This window comes from Melozone crissalis, unplaced genomic scaffold (genome assembly GCF_028551555.1).
Source record: "Melozone crissalis strain CALT ecotype California unplaced genomic scaffold, PUWL_Pcris_2 ptg000107l_1, whole genome shotgun sequence".
Lineage (NCBI taxonomy): Eukaryota > Metazoa > Chordata > Aves > Passeriformes > Passerellidae > Melozone > Melozone crissalis.
In genome coordinates this window covers 2,510,436-2,534,398 of record NW_026535884.1, presented here as the reverse complement: position 1 = coordinate 2,534,398, position 23,963 = coordinate 2,510,436, and the positions used below count along the sequence as shown (strand labels likewise).

General features: G+C 47.3%; 2 protein-coding genes across 7 annotated transcripts in view; one reads left to right on the top strand and one right to left on the bottom strand.

The window, feature by feature from the left end:
* Positions 1–1,378: 1,378 nt before the first annotated feature.
* DNAJC11 (DnaJ heat shock protein family (Hsp40) member C11) lies at positions 1,379–18,624 on the bottom strand. The gene is made up of 16 exons (XM_054291939.1): positions 18,543–18,624; positions 15,081–15,210; positions 14,605–14,678; positions 13,303–13,404; positions 9,180–9,308; positions 8,516–8,638; positions 7,587–7,660; positions 6,481–6,670; positions 5,434–5,519; positions 4,873–4,989; positions 3,771–3,926; positions 3,584–3,653; positions 3,403–3,460; positions 2,631–2,773; positions 2,065–2,194; positions 1,379–1,466 (listed from the first exon to the last, which is right to left on the bottom strand). Exons 1-16 carry the CDS (start codon positions 18,612–18,614, stop codon positions 1,441–1,443), a joined length of 1,680 nt encoding a protein of 559 aa, XP_054147914.1. The 5' UTR covers positions 18,615–18,624; the 3' UTR covers positions 1,379–1,440.
* A 3,545-nt stretch (positions 18,625–22,169) lies between these two features.
* Positions 22,170–23,963, top strand: part of CAMTA1 (calmodulin binding transcription activator 1) — a 242,505-nt gene continuing 240,711 nt past the window's right edge. For all 6 annotated transcript variants that reach the window (XM_054292023.1, XM_054292022.1, XM_054292025.1 and 3 more), the window contains exon 1: positions 22,170–22,263. In XM_054292023.1, the coding sequence (XP_054147998.1) occupies positions 22,197–22,263 (67 nt within the window). In that variant the 5' untranslated portion in view covers positions 22,170–22,196. The remainder of the gene's footprint in view (positions 22,264–23,963) is intronic.

The following is a 23,963-nucleotide window of genomic DNA, read 5'->3' as shown; positions in this document are numbered from 1 at the left end:
TGCTTTTCAGCTGAATATAATTTATTGCACATTTTACATTTACTTTGAGATTGACAGAACGCTGGCCATAGGTGAAATAAAGCCCTGCACCAGGAACTGGTCACAACTGAAAAGTTTTGGTTTTAATAAAAACAAATGAACACCCCTTCATAATATGAACTTGTTTTTTACAGGGGAAAGCATTTCTTTTGGAAATCTCATTCTCCTGGTGCAGTGACCTGAGCACAGAGAAGCACAGCTGCACAGAACAGGGCCAGGTCCATGTCAGGAAAGGAGTTATGGCAGGAGTTGTTGAAAGCAACTCTGCACTGCCAAGACATGGATGTTTTCCCCTCTGCTGTCACCCATGAGCAATGAAAGCTGGTCTGGCCTTGGCCAGAGCAAAATTATGATCAAGGAACAGCCACCACGATTCCTTGTCTCTCTGCAAAAGCCTCAGAAGTGCTGATGTACCCAGTGTGTAGCAGATTCTACAAAGTGCTGTTTCCAGCTGCTGGATCACCAGCCCAGGACTGCCCTTCTGCTGGAAATCCCTGTCAGGGCTTCTAGGCAAGATAAAGCCAATGGATCTATGCTGTAACTGCTGCTTTTCAGAAAGAGCAGATGAGTGTTACATTTTCAGCTCTTAATCCATTTGGCCTCTCTCCTCACTTTGGTATGGCTTACTTTATGAACTACATTTATTTTTACTAGAAATAAATTAGATGTGAAGAGATAGTTGCAGCATCAGAATCAAATGAAATTAATTGCTGTCCTTCTCCCTCACTTTTCTCTTTTCTGGAAATCCTTGACAATACATGGTTGTGGGTGGCAGAAGAATTAATAAAACTATGATACACCGTGTCCTTGTCTGGAAGAGCAGCGTTGGAAATGAGCAGCTGGACAGATTGGTGCTGAAGAGGTCCATATTACTTCAAAAGGCAAATTCATTCATATTTAAGCACATACTTTCCTTAACAAGTGCATTTCAAACACAGATTTGAGATTGAAACAATCACTGACCTCTCTCCAGAAGTATTTGCACAGGGGACTTCCAGGAGGTGGCCAGAGAACTGAAATTCCCCTCAGAAGGAAGAAGGTGTGTTACCTACCCCAGGAAGTACGTGGAGGAGTGAGGAGAACAGCTCTTCATCCCTGCTGAGTGCCAGGAGAGAAGTGTGAGTGCAGGAAGCTGGGAGCAGGAGGCCCCTGGGCCCCTGCAGAAAGCACTGTGCACTCAGAGTCACGCTGCTTTATTGGGTACCGAGCCACAACTCAGATATTGCCAGGGAGCCGCCTGCAGCAGCAGGGTCTGTCCTTTTGTCCCTAACAGAACCAGCAGGACACCTCCTGCTGTACAGACAGTAAAAATAAAAGTGTCCCTGTTCAAACTGGCAGCGTCCGGGGGAGGTTTTGCAGTTTCTGTTGAGCCAGGTACCGTGGGGGACGCGCGTTCCCGGATTAGCCGTCGGCATCGATCCTGTGAGCTGTGGGGAGAACGAGGAACTGTACCAAGGACAGGCTGCAACACCTCAGGCTGCTAATTATACACAACTCAAATAAGCCTCCAATGCACTTCTGGAAGCTGTATCAGTTGGATGTGCTGCTCACACTGGGCGGGGAGCTGGTCTACAGCAAACAGAGGTCTGTGCCCTTGAGCCAACCCACCAGAGCCACAGGAGCGCCAGTAAAAGTTGCCACAAGCAGATCCCAGTTTCACAGAGCTATTCCAGCAGGGAAAATGTTTTGGTCAGATAAATGGGGACAAGGAAGAAATCTGACTCAGGCCTTCATACATTAAATTCACTCCTCAAATGGCCACCCAGTGCTGCAAACTGCACAGAAGGACACTGGCACCTGTGGGAGGCCTCTGCTTCCAGCCACAGTTAGAGATACAAACTAGCTGGTACAAACAGCTGCAGAGCTGCTGCTGAGTTCTTTTGGGCCTTACTCCAGAGGCAAGCCATGGTCAGCCCATTCAAGCAACCCCATTTCTGAACCCCAGTTCTGTGTGCTTCACCACAGAGCTGAAGAAGTCCATTTCTGGTTCCCCAAGGAAGATGCTGGGCAGTCTGTGCTACTCACATTGCTTTGGTATCCTAAGGGCCTCATTGTCAGCTGACATCACCTGGTGCAGAACTCCTCGGAACTGATAAAGCACTTTCAAACTCTTCTCCTCACCCACACAGGGGTCGTAGAAGCCTGGCAGCCCAGCCTTGAACCAGAGAAGGACAGACTAAGCATCAGGGAATGGACTTTCACAGCTCTCCAGCTGGCCAAAAACATTTATTACTGCCAAGGACAACGTGTCATAAAGGAAGAAAAAAAAGGAGTTTTGCTGCCAGCAAGTTGAGACACTGGGGAATCATCTCCACAAGTTTTTGGTGCATAAAAGTAAACCAGGGGGTTGGGAAATTTCTGGTGTACAGCCCCAAGGTCTGTAACACCCACTCTCCCACTGGCACTGGAAAAGCCCCAAGAAACAAAAGTTCCTGGAAGCTTGTAATAAATACTTGGTAGGTAAATGGCATCTGTGAATTGATGCAGAGCCACTGGAGAGATCCCCTGGCAGGACACCACATGGTTCAAACAAAATTCTGGGCCACACATTTGAGTCCCTGAATCTGGGCATTGACAGAACATTTACTTACCTTGGAGGCCTCTGTAAGGATGAGTTTAGAGTCCTTCACCAAGCACTGCAGAGGCACAGTCACATCTATAACCTTCACCTTCTCATTCTTCCTGCTGTTGTCGTTAACAAACTTCCCATACCAGGCATTCACTACAATCAGACCTGCATTTCCCAGGAAATCACATCTGTGATGGAAGGCTTCCACTGACAAAAAGACCATCCCACCATTTTGTCTTGCTTTCAGTGAGATCTAATTCTCCTAGCCTGGACCCACACTTCCCAACAAAGAACAGCATTTTTCTTGGGTGTTTGTTAGTAACCTTGAGCACTAGAATGGAGTGACAGGACCTCAGTGTCACACTGATGTGACAGTCCAAGTGGATTCCAGTTCACTTTGGAACATTCTGTGGAAAACTGCTAGTAACCATAAGAGACCAGATTCCCATTATGATCCAGAAACAAACCATGTAAGGGAAAAATCAGTAAAACCTGAATTTCAGACTACAACTTTTGCACCTTTTTATAGAAACACCTCTCTCTGGGGAAGAGGTAATTCCAGACTGTTGTCTTCAGTCTGTTGATCCACTTCACACCATGTCCCAAGATAATATTCTGTGATCCCTCCTAAGCTCAGGCACCTGGAGCTGAGTCATAATGGGGCTCCCACACTATGGGCACAGCAGCAATTAAGCTGCACTTTATCAGGAGTGGGAATGAAGAAACAACACCTTTGCATTGTTCCTTCTTCTCTCCAAATTTATAGAACAAGTAAATGATATCATAATCTTTACCCATTCTGGCTTCCTCTGCTTCAATTATCCTTCGGACTGACTCCTGCATTAACCGGACCTGTCACGACACAAATGACAGAGCAGAAATCACACAGGGTCACACACCGTGGCCAAAGGAGAATGGTCCAGAGTAAAAAGAGTTTCCTTTCACTAAGGGGACTGAGTTACAAGAAAGACTCACTGCTGCTTCAGCCTCCTGCTTCTTCTGTAGGATGTCACTGGCTGTGCTCTCCCGCTGCTTCTCCAGCTCCCTGGCAGAAGGAAGGCAGAGCTGGGATTCAGGCAGAAACTGGCAGGGTCTCCTTACCCACCCCTCAGCCTCACACAAATAACCCCAAAAAAACTTCCTGAGGAATGTGCAAGCTCACCTCTCCTTCTGTGCCCTGAGGTAGGGTTTGATGACCAGCCTGTGCATGGCAAAGTAGATAACGAGAGGTCCCACGGTGGCATAGAACACAGCACTGGGAAGCAGCTGATCTGTTAGATGGACAGGGAAGAAGTAGGTCTGGCTGGCCCTATTCAGCCTGCAACAAAGAAGAGCAGAGGGATGGTAAGAGGAAAAGCAGAGCTGGATGTGCCTGATGAAGCACACTTAGCAGCAGTGCTTGCTGATGAACCGAGGGGAGATGAATGAGGAGCTCAAAGTGTGAAAAGCCTGCTAAAGTGAAAAAGCCAACGGCAGAAAAGGCAGCTGACACCAGCCAGAGCCAGACTTTGAAGCAGCAGCTCGTGATATACCTGACCATTCTAAAGTTCTTTTTTTAATCTTAGGAGAATTTGCTTGGTCATTAATTTCAACTGAAAAAGGGATGAACATCCTCATGAAAGAAGAGCAAATGCTTCTAGAGAAGGCCTGTGCTCATAACACTGGCATGGGCCTTCAGGGCAGGTGTTCATGAATATTCTTCTGATGTCTGTAACAATATTTATTTTAGAAAACACGAGTTTGCTTGGGCCTGAATTCTTCAGGCCCTTCAGCAGTTTCACACCCCACCTGTAGCTGGCCCCAGTTCAAGTACAACACAGCACAGGGACACTTAATGAGCTCTGTCCTTCAGTGAACTGCACCTTGTTAATGGTACAATCACCTGCATTAGGCAATGACAATTCCCTAATTCAAGCATTCACTTGTATACAGCACAATACACATGGAATCCATCTGTACTAACACTTTCAGAAATCTTCCATTCACTTACCAGAGTGCTCCAAATCTCAATTTAAGCTGCATTTCAGAATATTCTGATGCACACACAGACAGGTGGCCCAGGCTGTGAGTCACACCAGTGGAAAGCACCCATTGCTTATGATGGGCTTACAGCTTGCATTAGAGGGCAGCTGCACCCTCTCCCAGTGATGTATCAATACACCTGTATTGACCTGGGACTGGCTCCTTCCCAGCTGAATACTGGAAATAGAATCATGGAGGTTATGGTCAGCATCTGTAATAAAGAGTTGAGATCTTGAACTGACTTGATTTTCAAGGACACTCCTTGGGGAACACCAACGCTGACAGTGGCTCCTAGAACACTGTGCCTGGAGATCTTCCTCTCTGCTCCATACTCCACTATGGTCCCAAAGAAACCCACCCTAGAATGACAGAACCAAGAACTGTTAAGACAGAGAAGATATTTGAATTTCTCTTTACTGAATCCTGTAATTCCCAAACAAGTAAAGCATGGAAATGCATCTGTTTGCAGCAGATGTTGGCCTCTGGAAGATTCACAGTGTACCTCCAAGGTGAGATGAGACCTTCCAGCTTGCTAAGTAGTGAACAAGAACTTTTGGCTTTCTTATTGGGGATGATACAGAGATATCATACACAAGTATTATTAGTTCCACTGAAGTGCAGAGGCACACAGAGCCAAGCCTTCAAGACATTCACTTCAGCATTTACCAGATTTAAAGAGTGAAAAGCAGGCTCCCAAGGGCCACAGAAGCATTTGGTTTGTGTGGAACCTGCAGGCCTACAGCAGCAGGAGAGGACAGAGTCCTCAGGCTGTGAGCAATGTGAATTCCCTCTTGAGCACTTACTTGAGAGAACCTTTCACTCGTGTTTGATCCTCATCCTGAAACTTATGCTGGTAACTGACCATCATGAAAGAATGGGGGATTCCCAGCTGAAACACAAGAGGCACAAACATATCAGAACATACCCCTGGCCACTGCGGCCTCCCCAATTTCCTTTCTCAACCTTGAAGCACAGAACACAAAGCAGTGCTTGCCACTTGCAATCTCTGCTGTCTGTGTTGTCCTGACCCTACTGTAAGCTGACCCACATCTTCTATGGCAATGCCAAGAGCTGTGCTCTGCCAAACAGCTGGTGACCTATCTTAGATCTATCACAAGATACACCAACTGCTTCCTTAACCTGTAATCCCAAGGCAAAATGTCAGAACTCAGCACATCCCCCTGGGTGTCCAGAGTTGCCAGAACCCCTGCCAGGGGGCTCAGAGACCCTGGCACACAGCCCAGAACACCTGTGGGTTTGATTACGACCCGTGGAGCAAATTACCAGCTTTGTATGAAGGCCTGAAAGCCACAGAAGTTTAAGTAGTGTAATAATAGAATTATCATTAGGTGAAAAAGTAGATTTTGGGGTTTTTAGAATAGGGGTTTTGGGGACAAGATGGAGGGACTTGGGCATGTCCAGCCTTTCTTCTTCTTCTCTACCTCCATCTTCTGCTGTGATGTTGGCACTTTTGGATTGGTTTAGAGTAGAAACTCACTGTCTAACGTAGGTGATAGGTATTGGAAAGTAATTGTAAACGTGTTATATCTAGTTTGTAGTATAAAGAGATAACGCTGCCCTGGGGGCAGGCAGTGTACCTGGAATTGTCCTGCTGGACAGACCTTGGCTGGACAGGAGAAAAAATTTTATAGATAAGATACAATAAACAACTCTGAGACTGAGAACTGAAGAACTCTGACTCATTCTTTGAATGTGCAGGCCAAAACAGGGACTTTTCATGTATCTCAGAGCTGCAATAAACTGCAAACTCCCGAGAGCAAAACACTGCTGGGCCAGGCAGGTGAGGCTGCTCTCTCCCACAGGATCCCTGTGCTGCCCGGGGCTCTCACCTGCATTGCCAGGGTGAGGTGGCTGCTTTTGGTGTCCCGGACAATGCTGGTGTTCATGGCTGACTGAATGCCCCACCTCCACTGCAGGTAGCCCATGGTGTTCTTGTCCAGGTTTCGGGCCAGGACCGTGGTGAGGCCGGGGCGGACCCCGCGCGATGAGAACTGCAGGGCACAGTTTGTGGTGATGAAACTGGAAACAAGAGGAAAAAATTGTCAGTGAAAAAAAAACACAGGCTCCCAGCTGGCCTCAGAGTCTTTCTTGCCCAGGAATTTTTACTAAGTGCCCAGAGACCATCCTGCAAGGCTATCAGGGAAAAGTAAAAATTAATTCAGACTGCCCTGAGCACAGCAGTGTCCAGAAGAGCAGCTGTGCCCTGGTTTATTGTCTGTGCCCAGGCACCCAGCCTTCCCCTTCCTGCCTGTGCAGGTAACATCCTGCTCTCTGCAGAGCAGCACACTGGGCTGCTGGCACAGAGCAGCCCTCCTATTCAGTAATCCTAAAAAACAGTGCTAAAGCACTCCCCAGGGAACATGAATCCTGTACAAGCTCTGAGGAATGGCAGATGCACTAAATTTGAAAATGTAAACAGGAGGAACCTACATGAATGAGCTCCTATGATGCTCTGACATGTGCCTCCAGTCACAGGCCTTACCTTGGATTCTCCTTTGCAATCTGAGACTTCTACTCATTTGTGAACAGACATGAGATTAGTGGCAAATTTGGCATTATTTTCATCTCCTGTTTTGCTGTCAAAAACTCCCTCTCACACATGGAAGCCTCAAAAGAGTTCCCAATTTTTTATTCTGTTCCCAGAGCAAACTTCTGTTGCTCTGCCTCAAGTATGATAAATCATGACAAGATCAAGTACAAATCTAAGGATGTGGAAGACAGACCAGCTTTAAAGTGGAAATATGAAAAATAAGGGCACCAACACCCAGAAAGAATGCAGGCATTTTGACAATATAAGTATGACCTTAAGTCCAAAGTGAAAATATCTTATTTTGCAGGACAGAAAATTAATCCAAAATTAATGTGGAAGAGCATTCAAGTAATTTAGCTCCTCACTGTGGGATATTAACCACTAGGCCATTTTTCTAATATTTACCATCTTGGTGTAAGATTACGAAATATCTTCAACCCAAAGAGAGGTCCATGAAGGTCTCCAGCTCCAAACTCCAACTGTTGGAATACACAGTGCCAGAGTGTTAGAGGAAATCATCCTTTACAATAGTGGCAAAGTATGGCACGAACATCATTTTTATCACAGCTGTTTTACACATCTGAGTAACATTTACCACCTCTTTCAGCACCCTCCCTTCAGCTTTGCACTCAGAAGAAGAAAAGGTGTCTCACTGAGTTGGAGCCCATGGGTAAAACAAAGCCAGTTTTGTAAAGCTACAGGTCAGTGCCACTAGCACGTCACTCCAGGGAACTTGGAGAAAACTCTCACAAAAATCCTGATGCAAACCAAAAGCCTTCATTATGTGAATCTCAAATGAGAGGAAGACTCCCACTCTCCCAAGCTGAGGAAGGAGGCTAGCAGCAGCTCATGTGCAAGAAGGAAGGCCCAGGCAGTGCCAGCTGTACCAGCAATGCCATGAGCACCCCAAACACAGCCCAGCTTGCAGGTGCAATGTGGGACCTTCCAGCTGCTCAGATCTGCTGGGGGCCTCAAACTATTTCCCCCATAACTTCTTCCCTTGCAAGCAAAGCAGTTTTGGAAGCAAAGGCCAACTATCACACTGCTCTAAAAGGCCTTCTCACACCACTGTGCCTTCAGACAGAGCAACCAGAAAGACAAGAGACATCAGGTAATAATTCTGTCTGCACAGGTAAAGTGCAAATTGCCAAATGGAGAGGGAAGAAAAAGAAGAAAAAACAAGGCTTTGTCTCAAATTCCTTGAAGAATTAATTTTTCTACATTTTACAGAACACAGAAAATGAGAGATGAACCACAGTTAAAGCTCCCCCCCCAAAAAATAGAACATCAAGTAATAGATTGAATATAAAATTGCACAACAGGGGTACTCTTACCTCTCCCCATCCCTTGGCAGATGTCACTCGTCTCAGTGCAAGATTAATTGATCCGCCTCCATTCCCATTCTGGGTGGAAAGGTTTCCAGACAGTATTGCTGTATCTGTGGAAGTCAGGGGTGCCTGAAAAAGGAATATATTGTTTCAAGTACCTCTGATCCCAGTTCACACATTTAGTGCATGTTCTGCAAGGACATAACCACCACTGCAGAGTGTAAATGGTTTTGTAGTCCAACATCAAGCATGGCAAAAAGTCAGATAATTCTTACAGCACCAGACACTTGTGATACCTGTAATGTACCACCTGACCTTGAGCTGTAAACCATTCTCATCTCTCTAGCAGACTAAATTTCTACAATTCTCTGCAAGAGGAAATGCTTCCCATCATTTTCCTTATGCTCATGCTCAGGACTGGGTGCCATCCACTGAACACATCCCATTCAGTGAGAACTGGGCACTGAGCATCTCCCTGCCAGGAGGGCAGGACCAGGTGCCCAAAGGCTCCAGAGCCAACCCAGCATTCTGCTGGCCCCAAGCTGCCTCTTCCCACCTGTGCTGTCCCCCCCAAACCCTGCTGAGAGGCAGGAGCAGAGTGTTCTGTGCTCTGTGCTCTGTGTTCTGCACTCGCTCACGCCCCGCTCGCACGGCAGTTTGCCCTCCTCACCTCGATGGACTGGGATATGTGCATTTTGTTGATCTCAATCTGGGGAAAGCTGCTCCCAGGCACATCTTCATACTCCTCATCATAGCGATCAAACAGGTCAGTGGCATCTATTCCCACACTAATTGTTCCCTGAGGGATGACAAGGGAAACAGGCATTCAGCATTAGCAAACATCTGGCGTGCACAGAACCATCCCTGGGTATGATTACATTTTTGTGCAGCTTTCCACTGCTCTGCAATTACTTTTACCACTCTAAAATGCATTTCCTAATGCACAAAACAAAAGTGAATGATTACAATATTTCTAAACAGCAATATAAATCATCAAACAGACTGAAGAAAAGGCAGTTTTTCAGCACAAACTCAACTTGCAATCCCAGGAGGTAATTTTTCTATAGTGACACATTACAGAAGCAGGTAGAACACCTTTACACAGCAGGTTTCTTCTTTCACCACAAATGACTGTGCTCTGTCAGTATTTAAAAGCTGAAATAATATATTCTAGAAATTGATTTTCTTCAATGGAACTTAGACAGAAAACCTCTACAGTCTCCTTCTTATGAGTTACCTGAACCAACTTAGTACTGAACTGTACCATTCACTTGCAATTGACCTTGTTAGCAAAATATTTTGATTTCTTCTTCTAGTTTGTGTTTTGTGATCAGAAGGAAGGCTTGAAAAAGACATACTTTTAGCAACTGATAAATATTTTCTTTCTTAGACCATAGAAAAACTTATTCCTACAAAAAACTAGGCCACAGCACAATAGCCTGGCTACCTGCTGCTGTGCTCCCTCAGACTAACTGCAGGAGTGTGTTTCTTTGAAAAGAGCACAATTAGGTACTTGTCTGGGTCATATAACTTCAAGAGGCTTTGGAAACCTTCCCTATGGACCCATCTGACAGCATCCCAGCTCCTATAAAACATATGGATTGCAATAAAACCCCCCCTCTGTGCACAAGCACAGACTGAACTCGGAGCAGTTTGTATATGGAAACTCAATAGCTGGGCAGCTACAAACCCCATCCACACTCAGGCCAAGCATGGCTGGAAAAAATCCTTATTTCAGTCTGAGGGAGCATTTTTCCTTGATTGCTCCACTCTAACCAAATGCTGGACTGTAAATAAAGGAAGAATTGCAGAGTCTGACAGGACTGGAACCTTTTCTCTGCCTGGGCTCCCAGGCTATCTATTTGCTGTGGAGATTCCCAGCCTCTTCTCAGTGTTTATTTTCTCATGAAGCAAAAATTGGATAAATATTTTAAAACTGAAAGGTGTGGTTATTTCCAGCTGAATCCTGGAACAGGGGCTGTGCCCCAGCTGGTTACTAACCAGCCTTGGCAGCTGGTGAATTTCAGAGCAATTACATTCATTGTTCAGCATGGTGGTGGCACCAACAACCAGCTTCTGCCCTTTCTGCACTTTCAGGAACCATCTACAAAGTCACCTTCAGGTGACTCCAGACCCTACAGCTTCTCCAGTTTCAGCCCTCTCCTGTGCCATGCTGTTCCTTGAAACCAGGCCAAAAGAAGAGGGAAGCAATGGAAAACCTCTAACCACCCTGTGAGGGCTCAGTCCTGTGCTAGCAAACACCATTTGGAGACAATCCTGCTGTACTTGGCTTACTGGTGCCACAATGCTGCACCCTTTGGAAAGATGCACCAAGATCCACATACATTCCTGAAATTCATTGCACCTTCTTTCTCTACACTAAAATATATAAAATACACTAAAAATATTAGGATTTCCTTTTTCACATGTATGAATTCTACAGCAAATATTCCTCCCAAGGAAACAAGGAAAACACCTGAACCTCTCCATGAAAATCCACGAGATCTGCTCAGAGGAAAGGAGTGTCTCCCTCTTACTCTTCTGCCTTCCCCTGAGGTCAGAGGTGGACCCTGGGCAGACCCTCCAGCTCCTGCCAAGCAGGTGAAGTCACCCTGGGAGCTCTGTGGATCCTGGCAAGGAAACTGGTTCAGGCACAAGCACAGGAAAAGCAGCAGATGGCAAAGTTAAAAATATTCCCAGAGAACCAGAGCACCCCTATGCCTCCGGATAATGGAGGGGGAATTGCTGCTGCTCCCAGCTCCCACCTGCTCTGAGCATGGACGAGCTCTCCCCAAAGGAAGGGCAGCAGGAGAGAGCTGGAACTCCTGCTCAGGAGTCAGTGCTGCCCACACTGCAGCAGCTCAGCAGGGCAGGAAGCAGGAGTGGCACTATGGAACCATCAGAGCTGGGATTGGTTTTTAAAATCACCTTTATTTGCCAGCCTGTGAAAAGGTAACACGCTTCACTGGTGGAATTCGTACATGTGCCAGAGGAAAATATACTTCCTCCTTAATTTTTACTTAGGGATTTACCTTCAGCAAGGTGATACCTGTAAGTTATGCCAGGCTTTGCCTTGTGTTCCTTACATATTGACCTTCCACAGCAGGAAAATAACTGGATTTAATTTCTTCTAACAGGAAGTGGTTCTTCTTAAACCTAGTAATGAACTTTTCAACCCTTCTGCACATCTTTGAAAGCAAAAACAAAGCTCTAAAAGCAAATAGGAGACTCAATTTCAACCCTCCAAATTGCCTACATCTGGTTATTGCTCAACATTCCTGGTTAAAATGCTTTATTTTTGTGAAACTGTTTTATAGAACCGACAAAACGTTGGAAATTTTAAAATAACTTGTGCTCGTGTATGAAATGATCACAGCTGTGCTCCCCAATTCCACGGGAACACTGCCTGGAGAGGCATTTCCATCAGCTGCCAGCCTGCAATTGCTGTAAACACCCAGATGGCTAATTTTATCCCAGGACACAGGCTCACAGTGCAGCTCGCAGCCACGGCAGGGAAAATGTCACATTCCTGCAGCAGGGAGCAGCAGAGTGGGAGATAACCATGCCCCTCTCTGCAAACACCTCTGTGACCCCACTCACCCACACCTCCAGCAGGGATAGTTTGCCCTGCCTGGCTTGTGGCACACAGAAATCCCTTCCTGCCTGGAATAAAGCTGTCAACAGATACTCACACAACACTTTATGCTTGTTTACCCTTCTAGTACAAAGCAGTTCTTAGTGTCTATAAACTACCCACAGCCTGCAGATCTGGACAGCATAATTGCTTTGCTAAGAGCAGGGCACATCCAAAGGTGGTGCCAAGGTGAATGTCCCAAAATATTACAGCTCTTCTTAGGTGGATGTTTTCCTTAAGATCCAGTCCTAAGCACCATTGCAATCCCACATCTGTCCTCTCAGAAGGCATTGTGATTTTACACTGATCTATGAATTAATTTAGTTAATAGTAAATGCAGCTCTTGGATAATGTTAGTTGTTGAATAAGAAGCAAGATTTTTGTGATTCAACAAGCTTTGAAACTTCAGTCAGGGACCATCCTGACAAACCCCAGGTTTGCCTCACAAATTCATCAAGCCAAGAGGCAGCAAAGACACCGACAGTCTGAGCTGTGGATACTCTGGCCAATTGCCATACCCATCTTTCCCTGCCATCCCAATGGGATTCCTGAGCACCTCTGACCAGCCAAGGTGAGCTGAGGTGAGTCAGACACAGCTCAAACAGACTGAGATGGGAACAGCATCCAGGATGATTCTCACCCTGAGGGCACGATCACCCTTTCCAAAAACAGGCACTAACCCTGTTCAGATTGACTTTGCTCACTGTGCTGCTGCCCAGCTGGCTTAGGGATGCTTCAGATTTGTTGCTGGTTTCAAGATGCAGTTGAAGAGCTCCCTGCATTGTTGTGACACTGCAGCAATGCCAAAGGAAAAACCTGTCAGGTAACTGCAGTGAGTTACAATTATTTAGTAAACTTGGAAAGAAATCATAAATATTTCAGTGTTAGGTCTATTTTCTGCAAATTGCTGAAAAAGGTATTTTGTCTCAACATGTTTTGCTAAGAAAAGAAGAATATTCAGTAAGGGATTGTTCAGAGAATGAGCTGTTCACCCTATATTATGCAGAGAAACAGCATATGCAAAAGGCAGAAAGTCATGCAGCAAGTGCAGACACCTGAGGGGCTCTTTCCTCTGGGCCCTCACCTAGGCTCAGCACCCCCTGCACACTGGTGATAATTACAGACCCACTCTTGAGACCAGGATTAAGTCTTTGCTTACCTTTGGATTAGTTCTCTGCTGCAGTCTCCTCTCTTCCCTCTCCCTCTGCAGACGCTCAAATTCTTCCCTGATTTCAGCTGCAGTTCTCTTTCGTTCCACAACCTGCTCAAAAAGCAATGAAAACCAAACCATTACCAGACAGAGGCTGCTCAGGGCATTGCAGTGCTGGGGTTCAGAGCCTTGGGTGCAGGATGCACTAACACACTGCCCCAGCTGCTGAAAGCCAATTTCAACAGTCAGAGTTTGGAACAAAGCACCCAGGCCAGATCAAAGGGCAGGCATGAGAGAAAACCATGCCTTGAGAGAACAGAAAATGGTTTTGTTGTTTCCATTTCCTTGACAAAACCAGGGCAAAGAGCTGTCCAACCACAAGTACAAGACACTGCAGTGCAGCTGTAACCCTCAGCGATCCATTAACTGCTCTACCAGGTGTGGACACAAAAATGAAAATAACTGAATGTCTCTGGGCTGAGGTAAATTGATTCCACAAGAGCTGTGTGATTTCAGGCTGTGCTGGTTCACAGCTGCTTACCTGACATGGCTCAGGGAATGAGGGTTTTATACAGGCCCAGTTTTGGAATGGATAGAAAGAGTATTGGATTTGGCTCTTCAAAATAAGATCAAGTCTGCCAAAAGCAGTTAAAAAAAATCTGGTTTTCAAAGCATCTGTTACATGCTGGATCTGCTCCACATTTCTAGCAACTGACTCCACGTTTGACCTTGGTGCTGACCTGGCCCAATAGCACAGGATTCTGCTTCAAGCAGCATAGAGCAATCAACCAGGGCTGGCAGAGGCTAGCAAGGGACTCCAGAGCTGGACAGACATGAATGGACAAGTTCTGTTTCCAGGCCCATAAAACCCAACCAAAACTAAACCAAACACATAAAAAAAACCCAGCTCGACCCACCCCAAAAAGCCCAGGAAGAAAAAAGTAATTTCAAACTCAGAAGCTAGTTGATGCTGAAAAAAACCAAGTTTTGGACGAAAAAGCTGGAGCTAGATGGACAATAATGACACATTTGTCTCAGATAAAGATGTTGCCTGTCATGGTAATATCCTTCCAGGGAACTCTGAGTGTCAGATTTATTGTTCTCTTGTCAAGTGCAAAACCAAAGGGTTCTCTGGAAATCCATCATGGTGTTCCAGCAGGGACAGAGAGAGACAGAAATAACTAACCAAGGATGCCTTCAAACCAAGAGGCATTTATTACCAGCCAGGTGTCAGGGCAGCTGATAGAACCATGGCAGATAAAGGTGGGCTTAGTCAAGGCCACTGGCCAGAATGTGCTCAATTTCTCTCACCTCCCAGCCTTCCATCTCCAGTCCTCTCCTCCCATATATGTCATAGATGGCTCTGGTCTGTGGATCACTAAGCACTGCAAATTGAAACCAAAATATAAGAACTTGCTAGAAATGGAGACCACGGCCAGGTGACAGGGAACAGAACCCAGAGATGCAGCAGTTCATCAATACAATATTAAATGATATCTCTACTTGAAGCTTTTCAGCCTTTATTCTCCTATGGAAGGGGTCTTCAGAAGTAAGGGAAGTGATGAGAAGATCATTTACAGCATGCAGGAGGTAAGACAGACACTCCACATCTCATTCCCTGCAGCATTTATATGGCATTTCCCCTCTGACGTATGGTACAGCAGCACGAAACAGCATTGGTAATTATCACCAAATTTAATTATTGCTTTGTAATAACACATATCTTCAAAAAGCATGAAGACACAGCTCTCCCAGAACCCCCCTGCAAAGCTCAGCCTCCCCCTGACCTTCATAGGCTTGGTGGACAAGGTTGAAGAGACGCTCAGCCTGGCTCTTGAGCTCGGGGTCGCGGTGCTTGTCGGGGTGGTAGAGCATGCACAGCCGGCGGTACGCCGCCTTCAGCTCCTCCTGGGAGGCCTGTGGAGACCACCAACAATCAGCAAGGACAGCCAAGGCCACTGCCAAAAGGCCACTCTCAAGATCAGTCCTGAAAGGGAAGTCTGTCAGCTGTTACGTTGCATTAATTTGGCCCAAAATCAAGAACGGGTTATTGCTTCGGTACGTAAGTTAATAAAATATTCAATTATCACACCAGGATTGTCCACGCTATCTGTAGTGCAACAAGGCACCTCATCAGTGCATAATCAGGTACAAAAAATGATGTAAAAACCCCACCATTCATGTTCAGACTTTAGTTGTATTAGGCAACCACCTAATACAGGTATTAGGTAGTTGCCTAATACAACTCTATAATACAGGTACTATAGTTGTATTAGTTGCCTAATACAAATATGTAATACAGGTATTATAGTTGTCTATAGTTGTATTAGTTGCCTAATACAACTCTATAATACAGGTATTACAGTTGTATATAGTTGTATTGGTTGCCTTATACAGCTATATAATACAGGTATTCCCCTCCAAATCAGAAGAGCAGGAAAAAGCAAATTAATCTCAGATAAAAATACATAAATCCAGAGATGTACAACAAATTCTACTCATATTTCAATCTTAACCCTCAAGAGGACATTGTAACTATCCAAAAGCACAGCTGTAAAGGTAAGAAATGCAAAGCCATGGTTCTGTTCTCATCCCAGCACCTGCCCTGTGCTCCCCAGCAGGGTCAGTGTTGTGCTGTGAAGGAGGAAGGTGCCTCATCTGCCCACAAATCCACAGACAGGTAGCCATGAGAACAGCGTGCCACCAAACACAAATGAACCTGCCTTGTCCTTTACTGCAACCACTCTGGGACCTCAGATGGCACCTGGCCTCCTTCCAAGGACAGGGATGGCTCTTGCAGAATCAATAGGGAAAAACCCCTGCTCCTTCCATTACCATCTCCCAGCAGTGTTATTTTTGGACTCTAGAGAGCCTTGGTAATCTCCCCTCTCTCACCTCACCCTGCTACATCCCTTGCATTGCAGTTCCTGTTCCTGCCCATTCCTTGGAGATTGCTTAAAAACGACTTTTCAGAAGTGCAGTTGCTAAAATCAACAAGAACTTCCCCCAGGCAGAGCTTGAAAGAGCCCAACCATCCAGTTCCCAAAGTGTCCAGGCAAGAACCAGTTCCTGGGCACAGGAAGCCATTCCAGGAGGAACATCAAAAGTAAAATAACCAAAACCTGATGGTCCAGGCTGTCCCCAGGGGCTGCCCCAGTCAGGACCCAGTGCAGTCAGTGAGGGGGGCACTCAGAAGTGGATTTACAGACACAAATTCCATTTACTATTAACACCCTTCAGGAAGCAAAGCTGTCACAGGTTCCTAGCTTTCACTGGGGATATAAAGATCCTAAAAGGTAATTTCTTGAAGTAACGTTTTTTTTACCACTTGTGGCATGGAGGGTTTCCATCACAAAAACACACTCACTTCTGTCACAACACCAGGAATCCGGCTGGATTTGAGGACAGCTCAGAATGTTTTTTTTCTGCACATTGTATTGTTGCTTGTTAATGTTTTGAAATGATACAGCAAAAGGGGAGCTGCCAAATTTGCTGGTCCCAAGACAGAAAGGACAGCTGCAATTAAGCTTATTTCTTTTTATTACCTTGTGCTTTCTCGGATATCAAATTTAAACTCGACTGGGAAGGCAGGGGAACATATAGCCCCAAAATGGCATTTTTAAATCAAATTAATGATAAATGGTTTAATGTGCTATTGATTATATAATAGAAATGAGCAGGTTCATTTTTCATAAATGCCATGTTCAATAAAATGTTAGATTGGGCATTTCATCATCACTGAGTAGTTTGGGTCATTGGTTCAATATTCCACGAGCAACAGCCTCTTCAAAACCACTAAAGAAACCCTGCCATCATTTTTAGGCTGCCAGGAAATGCAGTCACAAATAACAGCATGTAAGTTACATTTTTATTACCAAAACTCTGGTCAACATTGAAAGGTCTCATTTAAGGTCCCAAACACAGCACCGTGTTTTTAGCAGGCTAACGTGTCTGAAAGATGAATCATTCACACACACACAGAGCAATTCCTGCACACAGGATCCTGCCTCCATGGGGTCACTGCAGCTCCAGGCCCAGCTGCCACATCACCCTGTGCTCATCACTTCCACTGCAGGACAGTACTGCTGAAAATAATTAGCAACAATTAACAAAGCACCCGCTCCTTCTGTTGGAATTACTCCCTTGCAGACCCCTTTGATTCAGTTTCCAGCTCCCTGCTGTACAAAACCTGAATGTCCTGCTAAGTTAACCATTAAACCTTCCCCAGCAGTCACAACCCCTGCGTGGTTCCCAGCTCTGTTTTAACCTCTGCACGCTGCTGACGTTTTGGAGGGGAATTACGAAAGCTCCCAAGGAATGTACAAGCATGGCCTTGCTGGCTTTAAACCAGACAAGGGCTTGTTTTTTTTTTTTAAAAGGAGCTCAGCATCAGAGAGTTCTGCAAACAGCGTGACCATCACACGCTGTTCCTTCAGGAATGCAGCTGATTCCTACACACGAGCACAGGGGACTGTCCCTGCAGCTCAGGGGCTGACAGGAGCTCCAAAGGGAATTCTTCCAAGCTCTCAGACTGAATCGCTTCCAAGTCTGGATATCCTATTGCACGGAGCAGGGGTGGTTCAATACGAGCCCTGTCCAGCTACAATGGCCACACCCAGGCTGATGGACTGGATAGGCTTTTTATACATATTTATACGCATACAAATACATATAATATTGCAGCTGCACTCGCTGAAACAGACTACAGAACAGTTTCTACATCCAGATCTTTGTAGATCTGCCTAATAATAACCATAAAAAAAGCAGTTATCTCCCAATAATTCCAAACTGTTCCAGTGCAACAAACTCGCACCACTAAATATCCATCTATTCTTAAAAGTGAAATCAAGGATTCTGGATCCTTTTTTTGCCGGGATAAACGTTTAGCAGAAATCCCTGGCTGTTTCCAAACTGGAGAGGTTCGGGAAGCCTCTCCAGCCGTGCCCCAGGGGACGCGGGTGTGCGCGGCGTGCGCGGAGCTGCACCAGGAGCGCCCCGGCAGCGCCCTGACGGCCGCAATTCGGAGCAAACCCCGCATTTCCCGGCCTCAGCGGGCGCTCCCCCGTCTCACCCAACCGGGAGGGCCCGGCCCGAGCTCTCCCGCCCCGCCGCCGCCAGCAGCAGCGGCAGCGGCAGCCCGGCCCGTGCGGAGGACACGCCGCAGGGGCGCCGCTCCCGCCGGGCGCACACGAGGGTCTGGCCTCACCCCGCCCGGCCCCGCGCGGCCCCGCGCGGCCCCGCGGCCGCACCTCACGGCGCACGTTCAGCAGCCCGTAGTAGTCCTCGTTGTCCGGCGCCTCCTCGCCCAAGGCCGCCGCCATCGTCCCGACCTCTCACCCCGCGCCGCGCGCTGCGGCGCCCCCTGGCGGCCCGGCGGTCCGGCCGCCCGCGCACGCGCGATGGCGCCGCCCCCGTCCTGCCCGTTCCCCCCGCGCCCGCGCGGCCCCGGCGTGTGCGCGTGCGTGTGCGCGGCGCGCGAGCCGGGAGGCGGCGGCGGCGGAGGCGGCGAGGGGTGAGTGAGGGAGGGACTGAGGGACAGAGAGAGCGAGGGAGGGAGCGAGCGCGGACCGGCACCGGCACCGACTGGCACCGGCCTGCCCTGCCGCGCTCCGCTCCGGCCACGTCCCCCTGGTTCTTCGCCCCGGCACTCTGATGCGTCTTTGCTGGCGCGGTCGCTCCGTACCCCAGCGGCGGCTGTGGCGGTGTCGTGGGTGCCCAGGGCCTCCGTTCGCCCCGCTCCCGGGGGATAGCGGGAGGGAGGGCGATCGCGACCGCCGGTGCCCGTGATAGGTTCCTCTGCCGGTGCCCCTCCCCAGTTCCTCTCCCGGTGCCCGTCCCCGGTTCCTCTCCCGGTGCCCGTCTCGGTTCCTCTCCCGGTGCCCGTCTCGGTGCCGCAGGGCCCTCGGTCCCTGCCTAAAGCGCAGTCGCTCACTCCGGTCATTGACGGGACGTGTCGGTGCAGGCGCTGCCCCGAGGCCTCTCTCCCCGGTAACAAGAGGGCGATTTCCAAGCCATGCTGTCACCATCCCGTCGCTGTTCCGTGCGTCGCTATTCCCGGCTCCGGCGGGGCTGGCGGAGGCAGCGGGGCAGCCCGGTACAGCGGAGGGTCCCGGGGCAGAGCTGCACGGCGCCGGAGGCGAGCCCAGCTGAGCTCAGCGATGTCAGACCCGCGGCAAGGGCACACCGTGGGCAGAGCGTGTGCGGGTTTGTCGCCGGCAAATCTGGAGCAGTTTCCCTTGGATCAATAGCGCTGCTTTGCCTTTTGGCGTTGAGAACCTCAGTGAGCTCTGGGGTTCACGCTGTGCTGCCCTCCCTGATGGTGGGTGAACTCCCCAGGCCCGAGCAGTACCGACATGGAAGGGAAATGCCCCGAAGTGTGCAGAGCTCAGAGATTTTAGCAATAGGGCTGCCCAGCTTTAGACCTAAACCTCCTTTAAAGCATGCTGGTGGACAGACAGATTGGGTATTAATGCTGTGATAAGGCTGTCAGGAAGAAAAATAAGCCCAATGGCTGGATCTGATATGTGTGTGGGGATGCTGGAGTGGGTTTTGGGTACTGCTGTCTGTAAAGAGGAGTGTTTGAAAAACCACTCATTGACACCAGTGCAGGGAACCACATTCCCATTTCAAAACTCAGCTCGTCTGCTTTGGATTTTATCTTCATGTGACTTTTATTTGAAAACAGGAATGTTTTAATAATTAATAAGTTTTTTTTCTGATACAAGGGTAGTTAACAAGGAAATATTGATTATGTTATAGCAGTTCCTCTGCACTCCTGGTGAGTGAGGTGCAATGCTTGGAACAAGAGGTGCACAAAGGCTCCCTTTCTGAGAAACCATGTGGAAATGGGTCTGTTCTGCAGGGAAGCACCTCTAGCACTGCTTTTCCTCAATGAACCCACCTGCTAGACAGGTTTTTTTTTTTTTCCTCCACGTGGTTTAGGAGTCATTGAGTCTGTGCAAGAAGGAGATTAGAGTTGTGAGGATGCCAGTTGCCATGGCAACTCTATTTCCCATGGATTTTGGTCCTGTCATAATTATGCTCTTTTTCTAACAGATTTGGGAGCTCTGTGATCCTTGGGGATGATTAGTGACAGAGTTACTGGGGATCCTTCCCCTCACCAGATTGATCTGACGCTTTCCTGAAAGACCCAGCTGCTTGTTGCCAACGCTGGCTGCTGTTCCCTTGCATCACAGATGATTCAGGGGAATTTTCTGGGAACGTTCCACAGGTGTCACATCTTGGCAGGGAAATATAGGAAGAGAGAAATACGAGTTTAGGGAGCTAAATATGAACTGTGCTTTCTAAGGATGTAGAGAGAGCTCTTTGAAACCCTGCATTATAACAGAGGAAATGTGACATCTATGGCAAAAAGCAATCTGATGGGAAAAAGAAAAAGGAAGAAAAAAAGGAAAAGTGCTTGTTTGTGTTTTCCCACTTGCCAAGGCTTGGCTTGGGGTGCAATATTCATTATTGATTCCTCTTCCCACATTGGTACTTGCAGGCGGAAGCTTTGTGGTGCTGTGTGGGGCACAATCCTTGCAGCAAGAGAAGCAGACCCAGGACTCAGGTTTAGCTAGATATGGTTTGTCAGACCTGTGACACTGTGGCTGCTGCTTCAGTGCTCTCTAGTAAGCTGTGAGTAGCCTCACTAGTGGTGGTAGAGCCAGAGATAGCAGAGGGGACACTGAGGGATCCAGTGTAGCAGATTCTCTCACTGACTGCCATCACAGACTCAGCCCTGGGAACCTGTCCCCTCACAGACTGGGCTTGGTAATATTAACTTTAGTTCCATCACAGCTCAATGGAGGGAAAAACTAGAAAGTGCCATAAATCCAGCTGAGCTTGTCAAAGCTGTCAAATTACCCCCTGACAAAGCTCCTGCCTGTAATGGCTGCAGCATCAGCTGGAGGGGATGGCTGTGATGGGGTGACAGCACCAGGGCTCAGCACTGTTACACTTGTGATCTACTGTCACCAGGGGCTCCTGGGCACCACTCGAGGGTGATGCTCTGAGCAGAGTTAGTTTGTAAAAAAATACCTAAAAATATAAAGGTGTAGACCAGCATCCTGCCCTCTGTTCTCAGCCAGAGTAATGCTGACTGCTGAATTCTAGTAAAGGTGTTTCCTGGCCCCATTTGTTAGTATTAGGAGTCCAGAGAGATAATGTCTTTGCACATATAAAAGGTGCTATTGATTTCCTGTTACTGTTGTCCTGAAATGTGCACGGGGTGTCTATGGAGCAGTGACAATCCTCCATCACTAGCTTTATGGGAAAAGAATGCTTATTGAATCTCTTCCCATACAATATAATCTCCCTCTCCCTTCCAGAATTTGCCGGCCCCTGTGGGAGTCCCTTATGTTATGTCTTTGAGAAAATTGATTTTTTTTCCCTCTTTTTTTTTGTCTCTGCTTTGTACACTTGTGTTTAGTCTTATTTTTAATTTGGCTCGTGTGATGTGAAGGCTTCCCTAACATTAAACATACTTGCTTAGTCTTGTATCGCTTCTCTCTCATATAGATTAACACTTTCAGAATGTTTTAAAGTAAAATAAAGATATTTGCCTGGCACAAGTCTCTCTTGTTGTTGTGGGAATTTTTTTTAGTCTGAGCAAGTCATTGCCCTGCTCCTTCTCTCCAGACAGGGCTGAGGCACTGACAGCTTTTCAGCTGTTTACAGGTAAATTTGGGGTAAGTTTCTGGAGTGAGCACACTGATTGATCATGGCTGAATGACACCATAGCCCAGAGCACAACTTGCAGTGTTGTCTGCTCAAGAAGCAAGGTGATCTTTGAACTTTAACAGTGGCAAAAATACTGTCAGATTTGTCCTTTCCTCTGTGTAGCAAATGACTGACTATGGGATTTTTCCTTTCAGGGAGGAAACGGCAACATGAATTCATAGATGATGAGTAGGATGCCAAAGCCAGAGATGACAGTGCTCTTGAAGAAATGCTGGGTAGAACAAAAAGGTAAAAGGAACAGCTAATTGAGTGCATTTCAGAGCCTGTGGGACTTTGTGGGGTACCTTTCCTCACGAGGCACACGGCACACCCCCTCAAACCAGGGCTCAGTGTTCTGAATTCCCTCCTCCTCTGTTTTGCATGAAGTCCCAGTGCCGCCTCTCACTCCTGACCTGCTCTCTCTTCGCTCGGGTTTTCCCCAAAGTTGTGTCATGATGTATCTACAACCCACACAGCTCATCCTTCCCACCCTGTCCCTGCATGTGTGCCCTGGTAGATGCAGCAGTTCTCCCTGCCCCACCAGTTACTCCACACCTCTGCTGCTGTGGTTGTGCTGAGGGCAAAACCAGCAATGAGACTGCACTGGACCAGTCCATTTGCAGGCAGTGTGATGCTCAGAGGGTTGGTCAGCCAGCCATGGGCTGTCCTGCTGTGGCCATGGCCCAGGCAGGTGCACAGGCTGCAGTGTGGGGAGTGTTCTACACTCAGGTGCCACCGACAGGGCTGAATCGCTCTCTGCCACTCTGCTGCCTTTACTGCATTTTGTGATAATGCCGTAGAGATGCCCAGAGGAAACACTTCTTATTGGCTCTTTGATTCTGTGAAATTCTCTCTGTGATGGAGGTGTGATAGTCTACCTGGGGACTTGGGGAGGGAAGAGGCAGATTTAGTCATACCTGCAGAGCACCACGCAGTAGAAAGGCCTTGTTATGCAGCAGAAGTGGCTGAAGCAACTGATGGGGTGCAAGAAAATCTTCATTAGTCATGTAGCTCTCCTTGGGATATTTTCATGCTTGTTTGTGCAGGCTGGCTTAAATCTCCCAAAAGTCAGAAGCAAATATTCTCCCTGCAAGCATTCCAGGTTTGCAGTGATGATTTATCTGCCTGTTGCCCCTGCCTCTCGTCTCAAACAGCAGCTGTGTGGGACCCAGGGTTTCTGGGGCAAGCAGAGGATCTTGTCAGTACTGTGTAATGGATTGAGAGATATATATATATGTAAGAGTTTCTGCTGGAAATGTTGTTTTCAAAACAGCAATCAGGGAGGAATTACCTGTAGTTCAGGTGTTTGTGCCATTTGGCCAACCAGAGCTCTTAGTCTGCTTGGAGCCTTCCAGCCTGATATGACAAGAGCCTGTCATGGACAGAGATCTTTGCTCTGCCTGTGTTCAAAATATCTGCTGAATATACTCTGAAACACTGGTGGACTGTTTTGGAATGGTCCTAACTTGTATAAACTGTCCTGCAGTTCAAATCCATTGTTATATAATTTTTAGTTTAATAGCAACAGAGAGGAGAATTTAAGGATACCAAAAATAGTAATTAGCAAGTTTCTGTTGTTGTCAATTCATATTTTGGGAGATTTGATAGTTTTGTTGTTTTTCTGCATACATGTATGTGAAGGCTGTTGATAGATTTTTCAGCTATTTCCATAAACTTGAATGTAAATCTCTTATACTCTTTGGGTTTCAAAATTCTTCATCATGAGTCTGGAGAGCTTTGAGTCTGTAAAACTGGAGAGCAGCCAGTGCTGGCAGGACCCGTGTCCCTACAGGAGTGCTGGCTCCCCAGAGCCAGGTCATGTAGCCATTCCTTATTCCTCTGGTCCCTGCTTGGGGCCCTGGCACCCAGCCAGCACAGAGCAGTGGTGGCTACAGCACCCACAGGGCCGGGTGAAATGTGGAACAGGGAGGGTTTACAATATTTGCTGC